Source organism: Schistocerca americana, chromosome 2 (genome assembly GCF_021461395.2).
Source record: "Schistocerca americana isolate TAMUIC-IGC-003095 chromosome 2, iqSchAmer2.1, whole genome shotgun sequence".
NCBI classification, from domain to species: domain Eukaryota; kingdom Metazoa; phylum Arthropoda; class Insecta; order Orthoptera; family Acrididae; genus Schistocerca; species Schistocerca americana.
In genome coordinates, this window is record NC_060120.1 from 590,582,158 (window position 1) to 590,601,772 (window position 19,615).

At 38.7% G+C, this 19,615-nt stretch overlaps 1 protein-coding gene across 1 annotated transcript in view; it reads right to left on the reverse strand.

Annotated features, from left to right (window-relative positions):
- Window positions 1–1,241: 1,241 nt before the first annotated feature.
- Window positions 1,242–19,615, reverse strand: part of LOC124591436 — a 312,247-nt gene continuing 293,873 nt past the window's right edge. Inside the window, exons 24-25 of the mRNA XM_047131731.1 lie at window positions 11,886–12,011; window positions 1,242–1,954 (exon numbers count right to left, since the gene is read on the reverse strand). Of these exons, the coding sequence (XP_046987687.1) occupies window positions 1,602–1,954; window positions 11,886–12,011 (479 nt within the window). The 3' untranslated portion in view covers window positions 1,242–1,601. The remainder of the gene's footprint in view (window positions 1,955–11,885; window positions 12,012–19,615) is intronic.

Sequence of the window (19,615 nt, forward strand, 5' to 3'; positions counted from 1 at the left end):
CATGAGGTGGATAGAACTAATATTCTGTTCAGTCAAAACTGCAACTATTCCAAGTCAACCAATATATGGAAACATAATATGGTCAAAATATAAAGCAAAAATTTCTTAAGTCAGAAAGTACCACGCATGGCAAAAATGTAACAGAAAAACAAACATAAAAATATAATTGTGTTATGCAGATGGAAAGAAAAAAATGCTCTCCTTCCTAATTTACTAAAGATTTAAGTGCAATTACATTCCAGAACTGATTAAATAAAACAAATACTTTGGTATGAATGGTGCACAGTTCCTCTACTTATTCATAAGTAAAATATCTGGAACAGAGCTATCTTACACTGGTGAATGTGTAACGCAAGGAACATTATTATCTACTCTACTGTGCATGCAACTGATTTTTAAGGGTCCTATTCATCTCTTATATTACAGTTCATCACTGCTGCCATGAAAACATTCCTGTAATGTACATACTAAAAGAGGGAGGGAGGGATGGCTGGAAGTAAATATGAAGTAAATATGAAAAAAATATAAAACAGTCTGCCTCAATATCTTACACAGAAAATTCATTCACAGATGCTATTCGTTTATAAATTGAGATGAATGGATAGAATAATAACTTCACAATCACGCATTATTAACAAAAAGCTAAGTTTAATTCATTCAAAAATAATCTAAGCCAGTACTATACTCTTGCACACTGAAAGTGCATGTGGAATGCTGATTATTTTAAAAAATTGAACATAAATTAAACAGGAATGTGATTTGACAACCTTCTCTTTGAAAACAATGTAGTTATGGAACTGGGATGAATAGAGATTACTATTTTACAACAGCCACTGCACACAAATATTTGGTGTACCATACATTTTAACCAATTATCAATATTTATCACATCAAATTAATAAGGAAGATGCAGAAGAGTGGGCACAAGTACATTCATATTCATCAGTAAGGTGATACTACATGCAAAGCACAATGATCTTTTTATTTGGAAAAATTATAAGCAACAAACAAATTGCCTGTAACACTAAGCTGACATATGTCATAACCTCCTCATCTAATAATACTGGCTGCATAAGGATTAGTACTTGAAATTTCATACAGTCACTTTGCAAATATTTGATGTTTTACACTGACAATGGCCTTTATTTTTGTGCTTCCTCTCCTACAAAGCCAAACTGACTTGAGAGGAAATAATGTATATGGTAAGAAAGGACTTTATATATATATATATATATATATATAAAAAGAGACAGTTGTTGTCAGTTGTAAGGTTTAAAAACGTCCTCTAATACTGGTAGCCATTTGATGAAATGTCAGTATCTGTTCAGTATATGTGCAAATGCCTTGTAAATGATATTGGAATGAGTGACTATACAAGACTATAGCTGTAACAGATAAACCCCAAATATCTGTGAAAAACACAAGCTATAGAGACAAAACTGTAACTTAGAGAATGTTCTGATATCATCATCCAGTCCAATACATGTGATACAATGCTTACGCAGCTTAAATCGAATAAATGAACAAAATTTTACAATAGTGGCCTTAAATGTCACTTAACAAGTTACAACAGATATGACCAGTAATTTGATACACAAACTCTAGCGCAACACTTTCAATGTACCAGTATTGGTACCATAAACTAGGCCTTGGCCAGGCTCGGGCGCCCAGCGGATACAATTCAGACTAGTAAAGCTATTTTCACGATTCTGTTCAATGTCACGTAGGTGACACAGGCGACCACGGCCTCCTATTGAACGACCAGGTTTTGCATCTTCCATACGAAAAATCTGTGCTACAGTAGGGCGATCAGTTGGAAGTACGATACGCCGTGATGCAAGGCCCACCAGCAGGTGTCGGCAGGCAGGAGACAGTGACACAGACACAGCATTCTGTTCAAAACTTGTGGTGTACAGGCACTGGCCCAATGACTCCCATTCTAAACTATATACGCCTGAAAAACAAGAAACAATGTTATGCAGTCTATAAATGATGCACACAGAAATATCAAATAAAGATAATGAATAGTACTCTGACAGGTACAATATATCATACTTGACAACAATGAAGGTGGACTTTTTTTTGCCATCAGTCTTCTGACTGGTTTGATGGGGCCACCATGAATTCCTCTCCTGCGCTAACCTCTTCTTCTCAGCGTGGCACTAGCATTCTAAAACCTGAATTATTTGGTAGATATATTCCAATCTCTTGCTGATTCTGTGGAGGATCTCCTCATTAGTCCACCAGCTTTTCAACATTCTTCTGTAATACTACATCTCAAATATTTTGATTCCCTTGTGTTCCAGTGTTCACACTGTCCATGATTCACTACCATACAATGCTGTCCTCCAAATGTCAAAAAATGGCTCTAAGCACTATGGGACTTAACATCTTAGGTCATCAGTCCCCTAGACTTAGAAACTACTTAAACCTAACTAACGTGCGGACATCACACACATCCATGCCCAAGGCAGGATTCGAACCTGTGACTATAGCAGCAGTGCGGTTCCGGACTGAAGAGACTAGAAGCGCTTCGCCACAATGGCTGGCCAAAATGTCATTCTCAGAAACTTCTACCTCAAATGAAGACCTATATTTGATGCTAACAGACTACTGGCTAGGAATGTCGTCTTTGTCTTTGCTAGAGTGCTTTTTATGTCCTCCTCGCTTCATCCATTGTGGGTCCTTGTGCTTCCAAGGTAGCAGAACTCCATCTAATTCGTGATCACCAATTTTGATGTTAAGTTAAGAATATTTCAATATTCTCATTTCTGCTACTTCTCATTACTTTCACCTTTTTCTGATTTACTCTCAAGCCATATTCTTTACTCATTAGACTGTTCATTCCATAGAACAAATACTGTAACACTTCTTCACTTTCACTGGGGGTAGTGATATCATCAGAGAATCCTATCATTGATATCCTTCCACTGTGAATTTTAATCACACTCCTGAATCTTCCTTTTATTTCCGGCACTGATTCTTCGGATATAGATTGAAGAGTATGGACAAAACACAGCGCCCCTCTCCCACACCTTTTTTAATCCGAGCACTTTGCTCTTGGTCTTTCAATCTTATTCTCTCTCTCCATTCTTGTACATATTGCATATAATCCACCTTTCAGTGTAACTTACTCCTATTTTTCTCAGACTTTCAAACATCTTGCACCAGTTCACATTGTCCAATGTTTGCTGTACATCTACAAAGCCTATGAGTATATCTTTATTTTTCTTCAGCCTTGCTTCCATTCAAGTGCAAAGTCAGAAGTGCCTCCCCTGCTGCCTTGATTAAAAAGTAGTTAAAAATACACCTTGAGCACTGGGAAGCAAAAATGGCCATTCGAAGGAGCAACATGATATGAAGGCTGTGGCAGGTTCAGCAAGAATCACATAAATCAGGTGTGAGATAAATGCAAATAGACCTCTTGCCACGGAGTGAACAATACTTGCCACGGAGTAAACAATACTGGTAACAATCTAAAAATTTTACACACACAAGGAGGAGGGGAAAAAGCAGAAAAAACACAGAAAGTAATCTACAATAACAGAACAGCCTGACAGTGTACCTTTGACATTTTTCTATAACTGTAATTAATTAATTAACAAATTATTGTACAGTTCAAGTGTAAATAAAGAAGCATAAATCAGTACCTTTGAATATTAAATGTTGTGGGTTCCCAATGGTACACTCAAATACCTCAAAATTGATACAAAAGATATAGTAATTTAATAATCACTTCACAGCAGAAATGATCAAAACCTCTTTTATGTGTTTGCTGTGACTGTAGGCAGCATATGAGGATGAAACCATGGATACTTAAGGGCAATTTCACCTTAAATCATGCAGGAGACGTAAGTTTATGATATTGAATTGCTCTATAAAACAATATATAGTATGCCGCTATATAATTTCATCTTGATTTTTGTAGATGGTTCAGTCCTTTGAAAAATGTGTAGGTTCTGTCCTTTGAAAAATGTCTATTTTGTAAATAACTCTTAAAACACACACGAACACGCACGCACACACACACACGCGCGCACGCGCACGCACACGCACACCCCTTGATGCAAACTCAACTCGCACGCACACGACCACAGTCTCAGTCTTGGCAGCCATGGGCTTGGCCATGAGGGATGCACTTGAATTTGTGAGTGTGTGTATGTATGTCGTCTAGATCTGATGAAGGACTGTTTGGCCAAAAGCTTTGTTTGACAGTCTTTCTGTTGCGTCTATCTGCAACTCAGCATTTCCACTATATGGAAATTAGCAACTGTCCTTTTCATGACATAATTATAAACATTATCTTCTCTGCTCCAACTCTCTATATTACATAAATATTTATTATTGAAAATTTTAAAAATCTCATTTTTATGAGTTTCTACGAATTATTAACTCAAAAATCTCCATTACAAAATTTAGGAAAATTGCACGCTACACTGTTTGGTTAATGTGTTAGTAGTTACTGCAATTGAAGTGGGTATTTTTTTTCCCCTGTGTAAAGCGTTAGGAATTTTCCAACATTTTGCGTATTTAGCATCACTGAATTTCCTGTGTAATATTTTGTGTTGGCAACTGTGTTTCCAGCTCTGCTCTTTTTATAAAAAATGAGTGAGAGCTTGTACATGAATCATTCTGTATTGATTTTTGTGTTTGGTTTGAAGTTTTTTTGTTAGGCACAACATCAATGCGGAACACGAGGTGAGGTATGTGGACTATGAAAAAAAGATACAAGAAAGTCGTGTTTAAGAAATGTGAGAAACACTTCACAATTGTTGGAAATCTGTTGGAGGTGTTGCAGAGCTATCTTCATCCTCAAATAACTGTGCTACCATGACATCCATTGTGCAGGAATTGCTATACCTGAACAATCACCTTCACCGGAATGCAAAAGTGAAGAATGCAGTGCAGATGTTTATATTCCTGGGTGTGAAGTTGTTGATCCAACTGAATGTTAGCATTTCTGTTTTAGTCCCTAATACATGACCCCTTAAACGATCAGGCCAGATAATAAGCACAAGAAGAAAATGATATGTACAAAGAAAAGTGGAAGAACTTGAGACAAGTTTCACACAAGCAACATCTTAAAACCTTTGCAAAGTGCATAATGTAGATGCACTTGCTGGAGAACCTGAAAATAGTGACATCTGCACCCAATGTGATGTGTGGTTTGAAAACCTAAACACTGCTATCTCCACAGCCACCTACTGAGAAGGTACAGTTACTGACACTGATACCTGGCAGATATTCCCAGCAGCAGATTCAGACATACATACCAATTTCCTCAAATTGTTTAGCTACAAAACCTCCTAAAATAAAGAATGAAAACATTTGCACACACCCAGATTCCTATTGTGGGCATCCATTGTAAGAGGATATGCTTAATGTTGCTCTGTAATTTTACCTAAGTGATGGCAAAGATTGCAGCATGCAAAATCCTAATCAGGCTGACGTTTTCTCTGTTAGTGAAAATGGCAAAAAGATCAGAAAGAGAAGCATATCTCCTAATGAAAAAGGAGAACGCCAATTTAAAAACAACAGTATCACAGGGAGGAAGTGCAGAGTTATAGACCTGATGCTTTTGTGAATGTGTCAAGAGCCACAAGATAAATGTTGGGCGCAGGAGTGTGAAGTGTTTCCTGGTGCTGAAGGGACAACTGTTAAACCAGTATAACTTCATGATACTGACAATGAAGTAACATATGCACTGTGGGAGGGAGGAGAGTTTGTGAAGAAGATGGTAGAGCTAGGGAAGTTAGAGGCATTGAGTCTTGAAAAGAGTAGCTCACCTTCATAACTGCAGGATACAAAGACAGGCCACAGTAGAAATACTGGCACATTAGTTCTCCATTTCAACTCTGCTGAGAACTGGTCTTTTGCTTTTTGGAACAAAGTTCAAAGTTACCACTGGCACACACCACATGAGTCAATATTCACATGTGTTGCTCACTTCCTTGGAATATCACACTGTTTTGCTATTGTCAGTGATGATCTCATTCATGACAGTGCACATGCATGCTATACTGTCAGCATGATATTGACGACATAGCATTTAGAGGCCATGCAGTACCTAAACATGTGTATGTGACTAACGGTGCAGCATCTCATTTTAAAAACTGCTTTTAAGTTTTACGAGTTGGAAAACACTGTACAGGTATTAAGACAAGAAATGGATATTTTCAGCAACAGATCTTGGAAAAAGGGCATGTGACAGTGTAGCAGGTCTCTGTAAACACCTTGCAACTTGATTTAATCTCCAGCATGTAGCTGTTGATGCTATAACAGATGGTATTGGTTTTGTACAGACCATACAAAACCTACTACAAAACATAAAATTCTTATTTCTAAATGAAAGTAAATTACGGAAATTCTGTTTTAAAAAAAGAGCCAAGAGAGGTCTGTTATGATGCCAGTGGCGGGAATTCAGTCAACTCATTACCAGGTTGCATTCCTGAGTGGCATATACGCCGCAAGAACAGTTCTTCATGAAATGCAGCCTGTTACTATGTGTGAAATTCAGAGAACTCAGTCTACTTCAGAAGGCTTTGTTGTGAGCAAATTTATTTCTTGTTTGTATGACTATCAGTGGTGGGTGGGACAAATAATTTATGTCTATCATGAGCTGCAAGATGTAACCATTTCCTTTACGACACCTCATGGTCTGGCAAATTATTTCAAATTGCCATCATCAACAAATCAGTGTGCAGTTCCCATTTCGTCAAAACTGCTCTTGTTGGATCATCCTTGTCCATGTGCAAATTCAGCTTGGCTATAAAAGATCAAAGAGCAGCAAAAAACTGTTTTCAACAGTGCAGTATTGATTTTTACGGTGTAGGCAATTTCACTTCTTGGAATGTCATAAAGAAGCAAAATCATGACAGAAGACAATAAAAATTTGTGAATAATAACAGAAACAGAAAAATATATACACAAATCTTTTTTCCTGTATCCATTTTTTTTTTATACATAAAATGCTTGCAAATGAACAATTGTTTTCCCACTCACTTACAAGGCTGTAAAATAATTATTTTGAGTAAGATATACTAGTTCTACATTACATTTACTCAATAACAGCAATCAATTTAAATTTTTAAGAGTCCAGGAATTCTTTGATATGAAAGTAGCTAGGTCTAACAAAAAAAAAAAATTTTCAAATTTTGCACCACAAAATACTGCCCACTCTGAATGTACCTTCCATAAGTAGCGACTAACTAATGTACCATGCAATTTTTAAAATATTCAGGACAGGATTTTAGAGAAAATAATTTACACAGAAGCAAAAAGTTTCAGATTCTCTTATCTTTATGTAGAAATATTTTAGAATTTAAGAATTTCAGGCATTAATGTCATAGCTGACAGTTAGCAATTTTTTCCACTTATTATTTCTCAAGACGAATTAACATACTGTGACTATTCATATTTTCAAAACATAATTTTGAAGTCTGCTAAAACTTATAAATTTTTGTAGTTTAATTTTCCAAATTAAAGATGAGAAAAAACTCAGAAGTGTGTATGTGTTAGTCATGTCTGATAGTATTGTGAACAAGGTTTTTATTAAAAATAATTTGATCTATCAATTGTTCCTTTTTATGACCTTTTTTTTTATTTTCTCTCTTGCTATGACATTTTTACAAATACTCCCATTTAGAGAGGTCTGTAATGTTTCAAAAAATCATCACCACCATCAAAATAATTTAGTTTTTGAGAGGTGTCTTGCAGAACTTAGAAAAACATTGAAATAATGATGTGACACTTTCGATCTGTACAATTTGAGATGAAGTCGCTGTTCACCCCTAAATACTACGGATATTGATAGGAAAACAGATATTACGAAGTGGTCTCTCAGACCGCATTTTTATTTTTTGTACATAAAATCATTGTTTAGGGGATATATTTCTTTACGATTTCCTGTCATTAACTACATTCCTTGCAAGTAAACTTTATAATAATTTGTATTTTTTTTATAACAATGTAGGGCACTAAACTCATTGACAAGTTTTAAATGCAGCAAAATGTGCAGTATACTTTTGTTTAATGCATTACTAAAATAGTTACCTCTCTACTCCTACTCAGGATATCATCAGAGGACAATATCACACATTCAAAACATAACTATATGGAAAAACAAACTTCAGTTATGAGAGATTGTATGTGAAATCAACTCTGAATTTAATATTTATTGTTGCAATGGAGAGCAACTATAGTACTCTTGTAATTCTAAGATGACAGAAACTTTGCCAAATTTTAAAATTAAAAAAATGAAGTCGGAAGTAATTACGTATTCTTATGAGGTCCTGAATCACATTTTAACCACTTTCAGCCTGCTTACATAACCTGCAGAGCTTCCTTGAAAACTTCAAACAAATCTGACCACCACACAGTTGACACTGATATCTGGTCTTCCACTTCAAACAAGGAGGGTAAAAGGCACGGGTTTTTCGTTTTTCAAAGAATTCTTTCTATGTTTGAGGCTCATATCTCCAAAACAGCAGCATTTTCTATGAGACTTTACACCATCAATGCAGTCCAAGTTATGTTGTGTTCCTTTGTTCTTATTCTAGTTGTTGGCTTCAGTATTATCCATGGTTATCAGCTGTCGCATCTTCATGAACTGAAAGTTTCCTTCTCGGAATTAGTGTCATGTCACCAAGTATCTGTCGTCAAAATCTTCTTAGAAGAACTCTTCATTGCTTCTTGAACATCCACATCCACTTCATGTAAAACACATCGCATAAAAGATCCTATTTTCACACCATGGAGAAACGGTAACATTCAACCAAAAAAGACGCGCAAACACTGAGACCTTCCAACGTACAAAAATAAGAAACAGATCACAGCAGTTATGGCACATGTGGCTTACCATTAAACAGGATGGTACACAGAAGAGTACAATTTACTTTGCAGGAGTGTGTGACATATCATGAGACGATAAATCATAGTGGTCTGAGAGATGATCCATAGTAGTTAATGGTTAAATATATTATGCACAAGGAACAAAATTAAAGGGATCACTGACTGAAAACGGAAAAATACTCAGAAATTTTACTGCCCTTAATCATTTGAAAATTAACTAATATTTGTTTAGGCAGAAAGGCACACAAATTTACCCGGCCAGAAGGATACAGCTCTACTACAGATTATATAATAATAAAAAGAGGGATTTCCTGGACATGTTAGAGATACCAGAGTTCATCAAAGAGTGAATACTGGATCAGGTCACTTCTTATTGGTGTCAATAATTGACATCTACACGAAACAGAGAAAACCAAAGAAAACAGTTAAGGGTCAAAAAGAAGAACAAGTTCTTAAAGTTTACCTTTTAGAATATACGGGGTGTTCAAAAAGTCTCTCCATAGTGCCATATGATTGTTACCTGTGTGTGCCATATGCCACAGTGAATATACCAAAATGAAACTCAGTGAAATACAAGTTATTAATTTATTGAATATTCATTTTTACTTACAATATTTCCCATTAATGTTGAAATCTTCTGCAAACTATTTTAAACTATTTTCATTAGAAAGACCAGCAATGTGAGCGTATAAGGCCCTAAAAAAGAGCAAGTTTGAGTTGCATTGAAATTGGGCCCTGCTTCTGTTGGTTCTCAAATCAAATCTGACATCTTTTAAAATATTCCACAACTGTTTAGTACTGTCTGTGGAAAATGATTGTCAGGCAAACTGCAAACAAATAGTCTTTTTTGTTTTGTTATACATCTCTACAGCATTCAGCTCTATGATTTTTATAACAAAGGAAATGGAATAAGGAATACAATAAAAAGAATAGTTTTCTCTTTTTTGTGGCCCTAATAATCTGAAGCTATCACATTTAAAAAAAGTAATTTTTTGAGTTCAGCCTAACCAAAATTTCTTCCCAAATAATCCCATCAGCAACATCATCTGACCAGCAGTACAGTTTTCCACATGAAATTCTACAGCAAATTATTGAAACTTGCAAAAAATTCAAGTAGTTTGGAGGAAACATAAGCTTACGATCCTAAAAGAGATATCTTCCAGCTTTGAGCTCTGACACTTATAGAAATGAATCATTAGGCTTGGGATCCTGTGTAAAGAAGCACTTATCAGGCTTTGAACTTTTGGTAAAGAAACACACCTGTGGCTGCTGTTGTACAGCTACTAGGCATGACCCCTATGGTGATGGGTAAACCAGCAGTGATTAAGCCAAAATGAATCACAGCAACACATTTATACAATTTTTCGTCAGTACTCTAACGTTCCAGATAAACCGCCAACTATACTAACACAAAGTTTACTATACCTCAAACTGGAATTTAGCTAGCTCAATAATAGCAATACACAATAAAAACACATACTAATACAGTAATTCTCTATGAGATGAATCCATTCCAAAAGTCAGAAAAACTGCTATGAACTTCACTAATTTTACACAATGTGATTGGAGTAGAACCACAAGGCTATTTATATGATGTGTGTTGCAGCGCAGCAATTTTACTACCATTATCTTGATTGCCTTGGTAAAGCACAGTTAATATGTGAAGTTTATAACCAATTTTAGTCTGTAGTTATAGCACAAAACAGACTGAAATAAGTCATGATGAGTTGTATAAAAAAAAATCCCTTTTTTGAGTAATTCAGATTTTATTTCGCATCCTAGTCAGCAAGAATTTTGATATTGCCTTTTCCAGACAGTACTAAACAATTGTTGGATATAATAAAAGATGTCAGATGTAATTCGAGTACCAGCGGAATATGGTCCCATTTTCAAAGTACCTCCATTTTGTTATTTTTTTAGGGCCTTATATGATCATGTTGCAAAACCAAATGCAGTATTTTAGGTGTTCGGAACATGGCCTTTCTAATAACTGGTTTAAGAGAGTTTGCGGAAGACACTTTTTCATAAAAGTGGGCCAAAAGTAGCCACTTTGGCATTTTTAGAAAAATTGTCAATTTGTGAACTATCAGAAACCAGTAGGAAAAGGAAATTTTACATTATAAGACCTTGTATTTGTAAGCTATTAGGTGCAAAGTTTCAGGTTTATCTCGTAATTGCTTCCAAAGATACAAAAAGCTAAAATTCACTTTTTTAAGCTTCTATTTTTTTTGGCAGACAACTTCAAATTAACCACATAAAAACTGCTGGAATCTTTTTTTATTTCACTTAAAAATGCAAAAAAAGTTGTACAAGATGGCCTAGTTTTGTTTCCTTCAAGAAAGTATTGCCAAAGACATTATATGTCTCAAATTTGCCAAAAACTCATGGGTGCATTATTGATAGTAGTGCTATGGGGTCAAACAAATGACTTTACTTCCAAAAGTATTGAATTAGTGGTAGTGAAACTTTACCAGTGTTTATTGGAAACATGTGTGAATGTTCATGCAATTTCATCAAAATCTGTGATGGTCATGCAGTAACCTCTAGAACACTTGTCATGGAATGGCCCAATATTTACATTTGTTCTATACAATTTAGGAACATAATTTATAAGTTACTGCAAGCAACAAAATCACTGAGATAAATGATGGAGTAACTTGATATGACTAAATAAAATGATTGCTCTGGCAAAAACTAGTGAAAACAGTACTTCATTTTTGAAACTTTTTTCACATAATGGCTGACTAAATGGAGAGGAAGATTATAATATTATCAGTCCCTATACATCACTAACTTTCTCCCATGTCTCCTGTATCTACTTTGAATCTGCATCATCAACTTCCCATCTCTCTCTGCCAGTTCTCACCTAGAAAATCTTTCCGTTGCTACCTGCTCTCCAGTATGTGCTAAAAAAGAGCTGTCACACTAGTGTAAAACTAATGATAACTAGTTCAGATCTCTTCCAGACACATTGTCATAGTTTAAAGGAAGCTTAAGTACACAAGACAATTTCTGAATGTTTCTAGTGCACTCACCAAGCATTGCTGTAATACACATGCGATTGGATGGCAACAGTGTAACAAGGAGTGCACCATCTTTGGAAACATCAACACTTGCATCATTGTGAATTTTACATTCCGAGACAATAACATTCTTCTCAGCTGAAATTTCCAAAAAATTAAGATAATATATTATATGTAGGTCATACAAAACATAATATAAATGCAAGAAAGAAAATGTGTGACTTGTAACCCTTCACATATGTAGTCAGAAATAAGGAGAGAAAATTAAAACATATGATAGACATGAAACACAGTGAAAGCTTACAGATAGAATGCCTGTTGTAATACTGAAAACTGTTCTATACCTCACTGAAATATTTAAAAACAACGAGTGAAGAAGAATTAACAGATGCTGCTGAAAAATGAATGTCTTAATTAAACAGAAGCATCCCTCAGAGTTACACAGATTTTTCCCCTTTGTCTTTTTATCATCTCTCTCACACAAAACCACCTGACTTCAAGCTTAATTGTTTAGCAATCTTTCATTGTGTCTGTCTACGACTCAGTGATACCTGTATGTGGTTTGTACCAACCAAGACAGACAGGCTGTCACAGTAACAACAAATATGAAACTAAGTAAGAAAAACCCACTGATTTGTATGGAATAAAAAATCTGATATTGCTCAAGTATGTGACAAAATAGCTTATTTAGAAATAATGCTATTTCTTCATCATACACTTCTGCTTTAGCTATACAAATGAACCGGAGTAACCAGTCAGGTTTGAACATTTGGGTGTGAACAGTCTTGTCCTTGATCAGTTCATAAGACATGTCATTATTTTTGCAGGAGGGAGATTTTAATTTGCACTCACATGACAGCTATTAGAGATCACCATTTGCATCTACATAAATAAAACAAAATCCTTAACAATTAATAATCTTGAATGTAACTATACACTTAACAGCCATACAGATAGCATTAGAATTACTTTAGCATTTAGCTAGTTCAGACCAACAGATTCAAGCACTATATTAGCTGTTTGACTAACAGGAACTCAATTCATGAAGATTTACTATGACAGGCTCCGTAACAGAACACTTGCTGATTTCTCGTTATTAATCTTCGGGTTGCATGTCTTATCAGTCTGCCAGTCTACAAACTTTCCAAATGCAGCATCTGTTTTTCAGACTACACTAATTCACAATAACATCAAGCAACCTCATGGGCATTGGCAAGCAGCTGCAATTCCACTCTGGTTTGTTACAAGTTGTGAGAGATGTGGTCGATTAATAAATAAGTGATAATATTGCATTGCCTGGTATATGTAGTTTGTGCTTTGTTGGTTTTCACTGAGTGAATGCTGACATTTTCAAACTTAATGACTGAACTTGGGAAGGTATGGAAAACTGGTTCATATCAAGGGTTGAAATAACTAGACACCATCTCACAGTGGTTACTGTGAGATCTCTTAGACTTTGATTCCTTAAATATAACCTTGTTCTGAGGAATACAGGCAGTGCCTGAGAACACCAAATGAATGATAACGAACCTCATCTTCTCAGCACACCAGAATTTTCATATTGCTGCATTCAACACTCATTTCCTACCTCACTGAACTACTTTGTTCATATTTGCGTTTCATCACTATAACAAATGTGGGATGTTCCATTCTCATACCTCTTGTATTAATGTCTGTAGCCACATGGTCATTTGTCTCCATATTTTCTATCATGGGTCAAATAAGATGCCTGATGCCCCGGGGAAATTCCACGTCAAATCAACACTATCTTACTCTTCAACCTTAACCAGCAGGTATGTTGTAAATAGTCTTCACGGCTTTGCCACCAGATGATGCTGTGCAAATTCCACAATATTCCCTTGGAGCAACTGTCAGACATCTTCAGGTGGTTCAACCGCACTGGCAGCTGGGTATGACTGACTGTATCCGCACGTCGACACCCCTGTATACAGAACACATGTGCGAAGAACGCACAGACGCCGAAATCATGCATACTTTTCTTGTTTTCTGTGGTATGTGAATGATACATTTCTGCTGTGGCCACAGGGACTTGATACTGTACCTACATTTCTTCAGAATTTAAATTTGCTCCATCCGAATATAAACTTCACAACGGAAGTGGAAAAATATGCTACTTTACTTTTTCTTTATGTTTTGGTATGATGGAAAGCAGATGGAACCTTGACACAGTCTCTACTGCAAGCCAAAGCATACAGATCTATATTTGCAGGCCACCAGCTGCCATCACTCTGCACAATGCAGTAGTGCATAACATACATTAGTTCATAGACCGTGTTTGGTATCTGATACTGAAAGCCTGTTGAATGAGACACAACATTTGAAGACAGTGTTTCGACAAAACATTTATTCTGAGAGACATATACGTAATGTATTCAGGCCCAAGCGAGTTCAGTCCATGGAGCAGATTGAAGATACAAAGACACCCACCACTTCCACCTTCTTGTCATATTTTGGTGCCTCGTATTCAAGAATCTGAAGAGTCCTCAAAAGATATGACATTACGTGTGGTTTTCGACCATCTGCACAACTGAGGAACCTGTTGGTTTCAGTTAAGGATGATTCTTGGCCCGGGGAAACGTGGTGTGTATAAGATTACTTGTCAGCGTGGGGCAGCATATATAGGCCAGACATGTCAAACAGTACAAGAATGCTGCGATGAACAACAGTATCATACATGCCTCCATCAACCGGAGAAGTCGGCAATCGCAGAACACTGTCTGAATACAGGACATACCATGATTTATGAAAAGACTGAAGTTTTGTCCCTGGCATCATCTTTCTGTGACTGCATCATTAAGGAAGAAATACATATCTGTACAGCTGATAATCTCATCAACAGGGATGCAGGATTTTAACTGAGCACAGCCTGGAACCTTGCAGTGGCTGCTATTAAATCAGGACAAGGAAACAAGATTTTTCGATAACAGACCTATCATAACATTGGTCTAGTATGGTTTTTTAGTAAGTAACATGTGGCTGCACTGTTAGTAAACACAGTGTACAGTTCACGTGCAGGTGTGCAGGTGGGCTGCTCTGCGATTTTAGGTAGAGCATGTTTGAGTATGGTGCCACCTATCTGCAAATCATTGCTCATGCGTGATCTCCGCAGCTGTGCGTTCTCTGCACACCTGTGCTATATGCCGGGGCCGACATGCAGATACTGTCAGTTGTACCCAGCTGCCAGCAAGGTTTAACCTCCTGAAGATGTCGGACAGCTGCTCCGAGGAAATATTGTGGAGTTTGCACATCATCTGGCACCAAACCCGTGAAGACTATTTACAACACTATTTTAACATGAATTTTAGCTCACCATCTCAGATTTTGATGAAACTTGGCACAGACGTAGCTTACATATAGATTAAGAAAATATCCAATTTGATTAAAATACGTCAACCCATTTTGAAAATATGGCAATGTGTAGTTGTCAAAAAAAAAAAAAAATCACTGCTAAGTAGCGCAAACACACAAATAGAAAAAGTTAATGGTTTAAATTAATATGCACAGTGCAGCTACAAGATAAGCTAAGATTTCATATATAATATTGGTCTCAAAGATTTAGCTAAGCTTTCACATATAATATAGGTCCCTTTTGTGTGTGTTACACATGAAGGTATATTACACAAATGTGCCAGTAAAATTTAAAATAATGACGTAAATGTCTGGCCTTCTGGGCTCGAAATTTTTTCCAAGTGGCTGGTCCTCAAAGTGTTAAGTTTTAAATGATAATTAAACGCTCTGTGATTTAAGAAATTCTCAAATGTAACGTAATTCATCTTGCATGAAAGGTAATTTGCTTTGAAAGTAACGGTTCAAAATATTTTCCCAAGACCTGCTAGAAATGGGTACATTTCAGCAATAGCCAGAGAGTGCCGAAAAACAGGTATTACTGTGCATGCGCAGCTACGATGATGTAGGAAACCCATGTGTTCATATGTATAAAGCACTGATTTTACATTATGTCATAAAAGAAACAGGACATCAGAGGATATTCCAAGAGCATCAGAATTTCATAAACCACACTAAAAATGCATAATTGAGACGTAAGTGCACATTCGTATATCCAGATTCACAGTGAGGTAGGCTCCAACCGGACATTAGGTTTTCAATGTGGTTTTCAAGATGTGTATGTGTGTTGGGCTTACGGGCACTCGATGTCGAGGTCATCAGGGCCCTGACACACATTAAAAGAAACAAATGTGGACAAACTTAGTATAATGGAAGCATACACGCAAAGAAAATAGAATGTAAGGAAAATGAGAAAGGAACCATAGGAAATTGTCATTGGCCGGCCCCTTACATAAAATACAGGCGAGCCAGTCACCCTGTGTACAAATTAAGACCCTCTTTAACCATATTCCTTTGAGTATTTCCTAAAAGAGATGGCAGATCCGCCGGCAAGTCAGCCGCGGCCCACTGGTCAGAAAATAAAACGCAATCCAATAAAAAGTGGCGCACAGCGACCTGGACGACACAAGCACCACACATTGAAGGGGGGGGGGGGGGGGGGTGGTCCTCTCGCTGGAGCAAGAAGCCACTCATCCTCCCACTGATGCATGACTCGTGAGCTCAACAGCGAGGTGAGTGCGTGCAGGGGGATGGGATACTGAAAGACTTGTGGATCGAGACACGCCTCCTTGGCTGCGAGATCTGCCCTTTCATTTCCAGCAATGCCGACGTGCCCTGGAATCCACCAGAATGCCACCTACTTCCAAAGTCGTTTTAGTTAGAGGAGGGCATCCTGGATGGTCTGGACTATTTTATCTGCAGGATACAAACTTTGTAATGAGTGAAGGGCACTTAGTGAGTTGGAACAGACAAGAAATTTAGGACAGGAAGGGCATCTCATCTACTCCAGTGCCCGCGAGATCGCAGACAATTCTGCATCAAAGACAGTAAACGCTTGAGGTAGTCGGACCCTGAGGACATGATCTGGAAAAACAACAGTGCAACCAACGGAATCCTCCCGTTATGACCCATCTGTAAAAACAGCTACATAGTCGTGGTGGTCAGATAAAATGACAGAAAATGTTGCATTAAAAATGGTGGCAGGAGTGCAATCTCTCTTGTACTGCACCAAATCTAAAATCACTCTGGGCCTCTCCAGTAACCAGGGTGGCAGGTGGCTAAAACCCTGGATTTGGGGCTGTACGGGATCCACACCGAGGAGCTCCAACACACATTGCGCGAGGATACAAAATGGTATTGTGGCTCGGGGACAGGGGGGGATGTGGGAGGGAGGGAGGCGGGGGAGGGGGGGGGGGGACGGTCCAGAGGCGGATGAGCAACAATGTGGTGAGTGGGTGATGTTGGAGCTGCAAAAAACTTACAAGACTGGTGCACCAGCAGAAGCTGGAGCTGCCGTTGGATGGTAAGTGGCGGTTCCCCGGCTTCAGCACAGAGGCTGGGTATGAGACTGGTCCGATAAGCACCCATGGCCAGTCGAATCCCCGCGCGGTGGACAGCGTCAAGGATCCGCAAGTAAGATGACCTCACTGGCCCATACACCATGCACCCGTAGTCCAGCCGCGAATGCACAAAAGCCTGATAAAATTGGAGGAGTCGCACCCTGTCCGCTCCCCAAGACCTGTGGCTGAGGCACTTGAGGATGTTCAGTGCCTTCAGGGTTCTGGCTTTCAAGTCTTGCAGATGTGGCAACCATGACAATCTGGAGTCAAAACTGAGCCCCAGAAACCGCACAGTGTCTCTAAAATGTAAGATAGTGTCCCCCATATGCAAGGCAGGCAAGTTAAAAGGACAACGAGAATGATTAGAATGAACTAAAACACTACCCTGGGGGACACCATTCTCCTGCTCAAACTGATCAGACAGTATGTCACCAACTCAGGTCTGAAAAAACTGCTGAGACAGGAAAGATCGAATGAAAATGGGGAGGTGGCCACGAAAGCCCCACTGATACAGTTGTGTGAGAATACATTCTCTCCAAGTAGTATAGTTTGCCTTACTGATATCAAAGAATATGCTGATACAGTGATGCCGATGCTGATACAGTGATGCTGACAGAGGAATGCCTGCTGAATAGCCACCTCTAGGAGGGTCACGTTGTCGACCGTGGACCGAAATTTCTGGAAGCCACACTGAGAGCGGCTAAAGAGTTGCCTGGTCTCGAACAGCCAGACCAGACGATGGTTAACCATTTGTTCCAGGGTCTTTCTGACACAGCTCATCAAGGCGATACTCCAATAACTACTGGGACATGTGCGGTCCTTTCCTGGTTTGAGGAGAGGGATGAGAATTGCCTCCCTCCATGAGTTGGGGAAGATGCCTGTCTACCATATTAGATTAAAACATGGGTGCAGTGTCAGAAGTCTCATTCAGTGCCAATTCGAGCTCCCACATGGAGAACGGGGAGTTGTACGCCTCAGAACTGTTTGACCTAGTGTCCAACCTTTCCCTCTCGACAGTTGCACGGTAGTGATAAAATGCTGGATCCTGGCTTGCAGTGGCAGTGGTTTGTTCAAAATGCTCGGCCAGCATCTGAGTAATGTTTCTAGTTGTTGTTTGGAGGCACCCCTGGTTCAGCATTGCAGCTATTAGTAAACAGTTGTGTTTACCGGAAATCTTCCAGATGGCTTCCCGTACCTTTGAGCAACAAGAGGAACGATTGATGGAATTCATAAACTCATGCCACGACTGCTTTTTGCTCTCTTTAATGACATGGCGAGCCTTGGCTTTCATGATTCAAAAGGTTACGAGATTGTCCGCTGTTGGGCAGCATTAAAACCTCGAAGAGCCGCATGTCTGTACCGGATAGCTAAATGGCAGTCTTCTGTCCACCAAGGGACAGGCTGCTTCTGAAGAGGGCTGAAAGACTTTAGTGTGGATAGATCAGTAGCGTAATGGATCACATACATGATGTGATCCACCCATTTCTGGATGCTGTCACGGTGTTCAAACGCATGCAACTGGCTGAACAGCATCTAGTTAGCCTCACTGATCAGCCATGTTGGTGACTTCTGTTGCAGCAACACAACATAGAGTAGCTGAAGGCAGATGGGGAAGTGGTCGCTGGAATGATGGTCGTCAATGACCTCCCTGTGACCAGAGTCAGCAAGGGGTGGAGAGCAGAAAGATAGGTTGATGGCTGAGAATGACCCAGTAGCAGTGCAGCAATGAGTCAGAGCACCAGCGTTTAGGAGGCGCAGCTCTCGAGATGCCAGGAGGCTCTCCAAAACTCAACCCCAAGGCAAAGTAGATGTTGAGCCCCACAGGACATGGTTGGTATTGAAGTCACCCAGTAGGGGAAATGGTCAGGTGAGTTGTGTGATAAGATCTGTGAGAGCCTCAGAGTCTAATGCATCCAGTAAGGGAAATAAAGGGAACAAACTGTAAGCCTCTGACGTGCAGAAATTTCAACTGCAACTGCTTCCAGGTCGGTATCCAGGAGAAGAGCAGAGGAGTGGTGTCCATTATTGACAAACACAGCAACCCCTCCCTTGGCTCTTTCCCCAGTCAGGTCATCCTTGTAATATAGCGTATAGCCCCGCAGTGCAGGGGCATCAGATGCTTTGAAATGTGTTTGCAGAAAACGCACGCACAGATGGCGTTGCTGCACTAGGAGTTTCAGTTCCTCCATGTGTGTCCTGAATCCATTCATGTTCCACTGTATAATGGGAGCCATCTATCAGGGGGTAGTACTTTCATCCTGACTTTCTGACGGGGAGGGGAAGCCACAATGGGTGGAGGGTCAGTTTTGGAGCGAG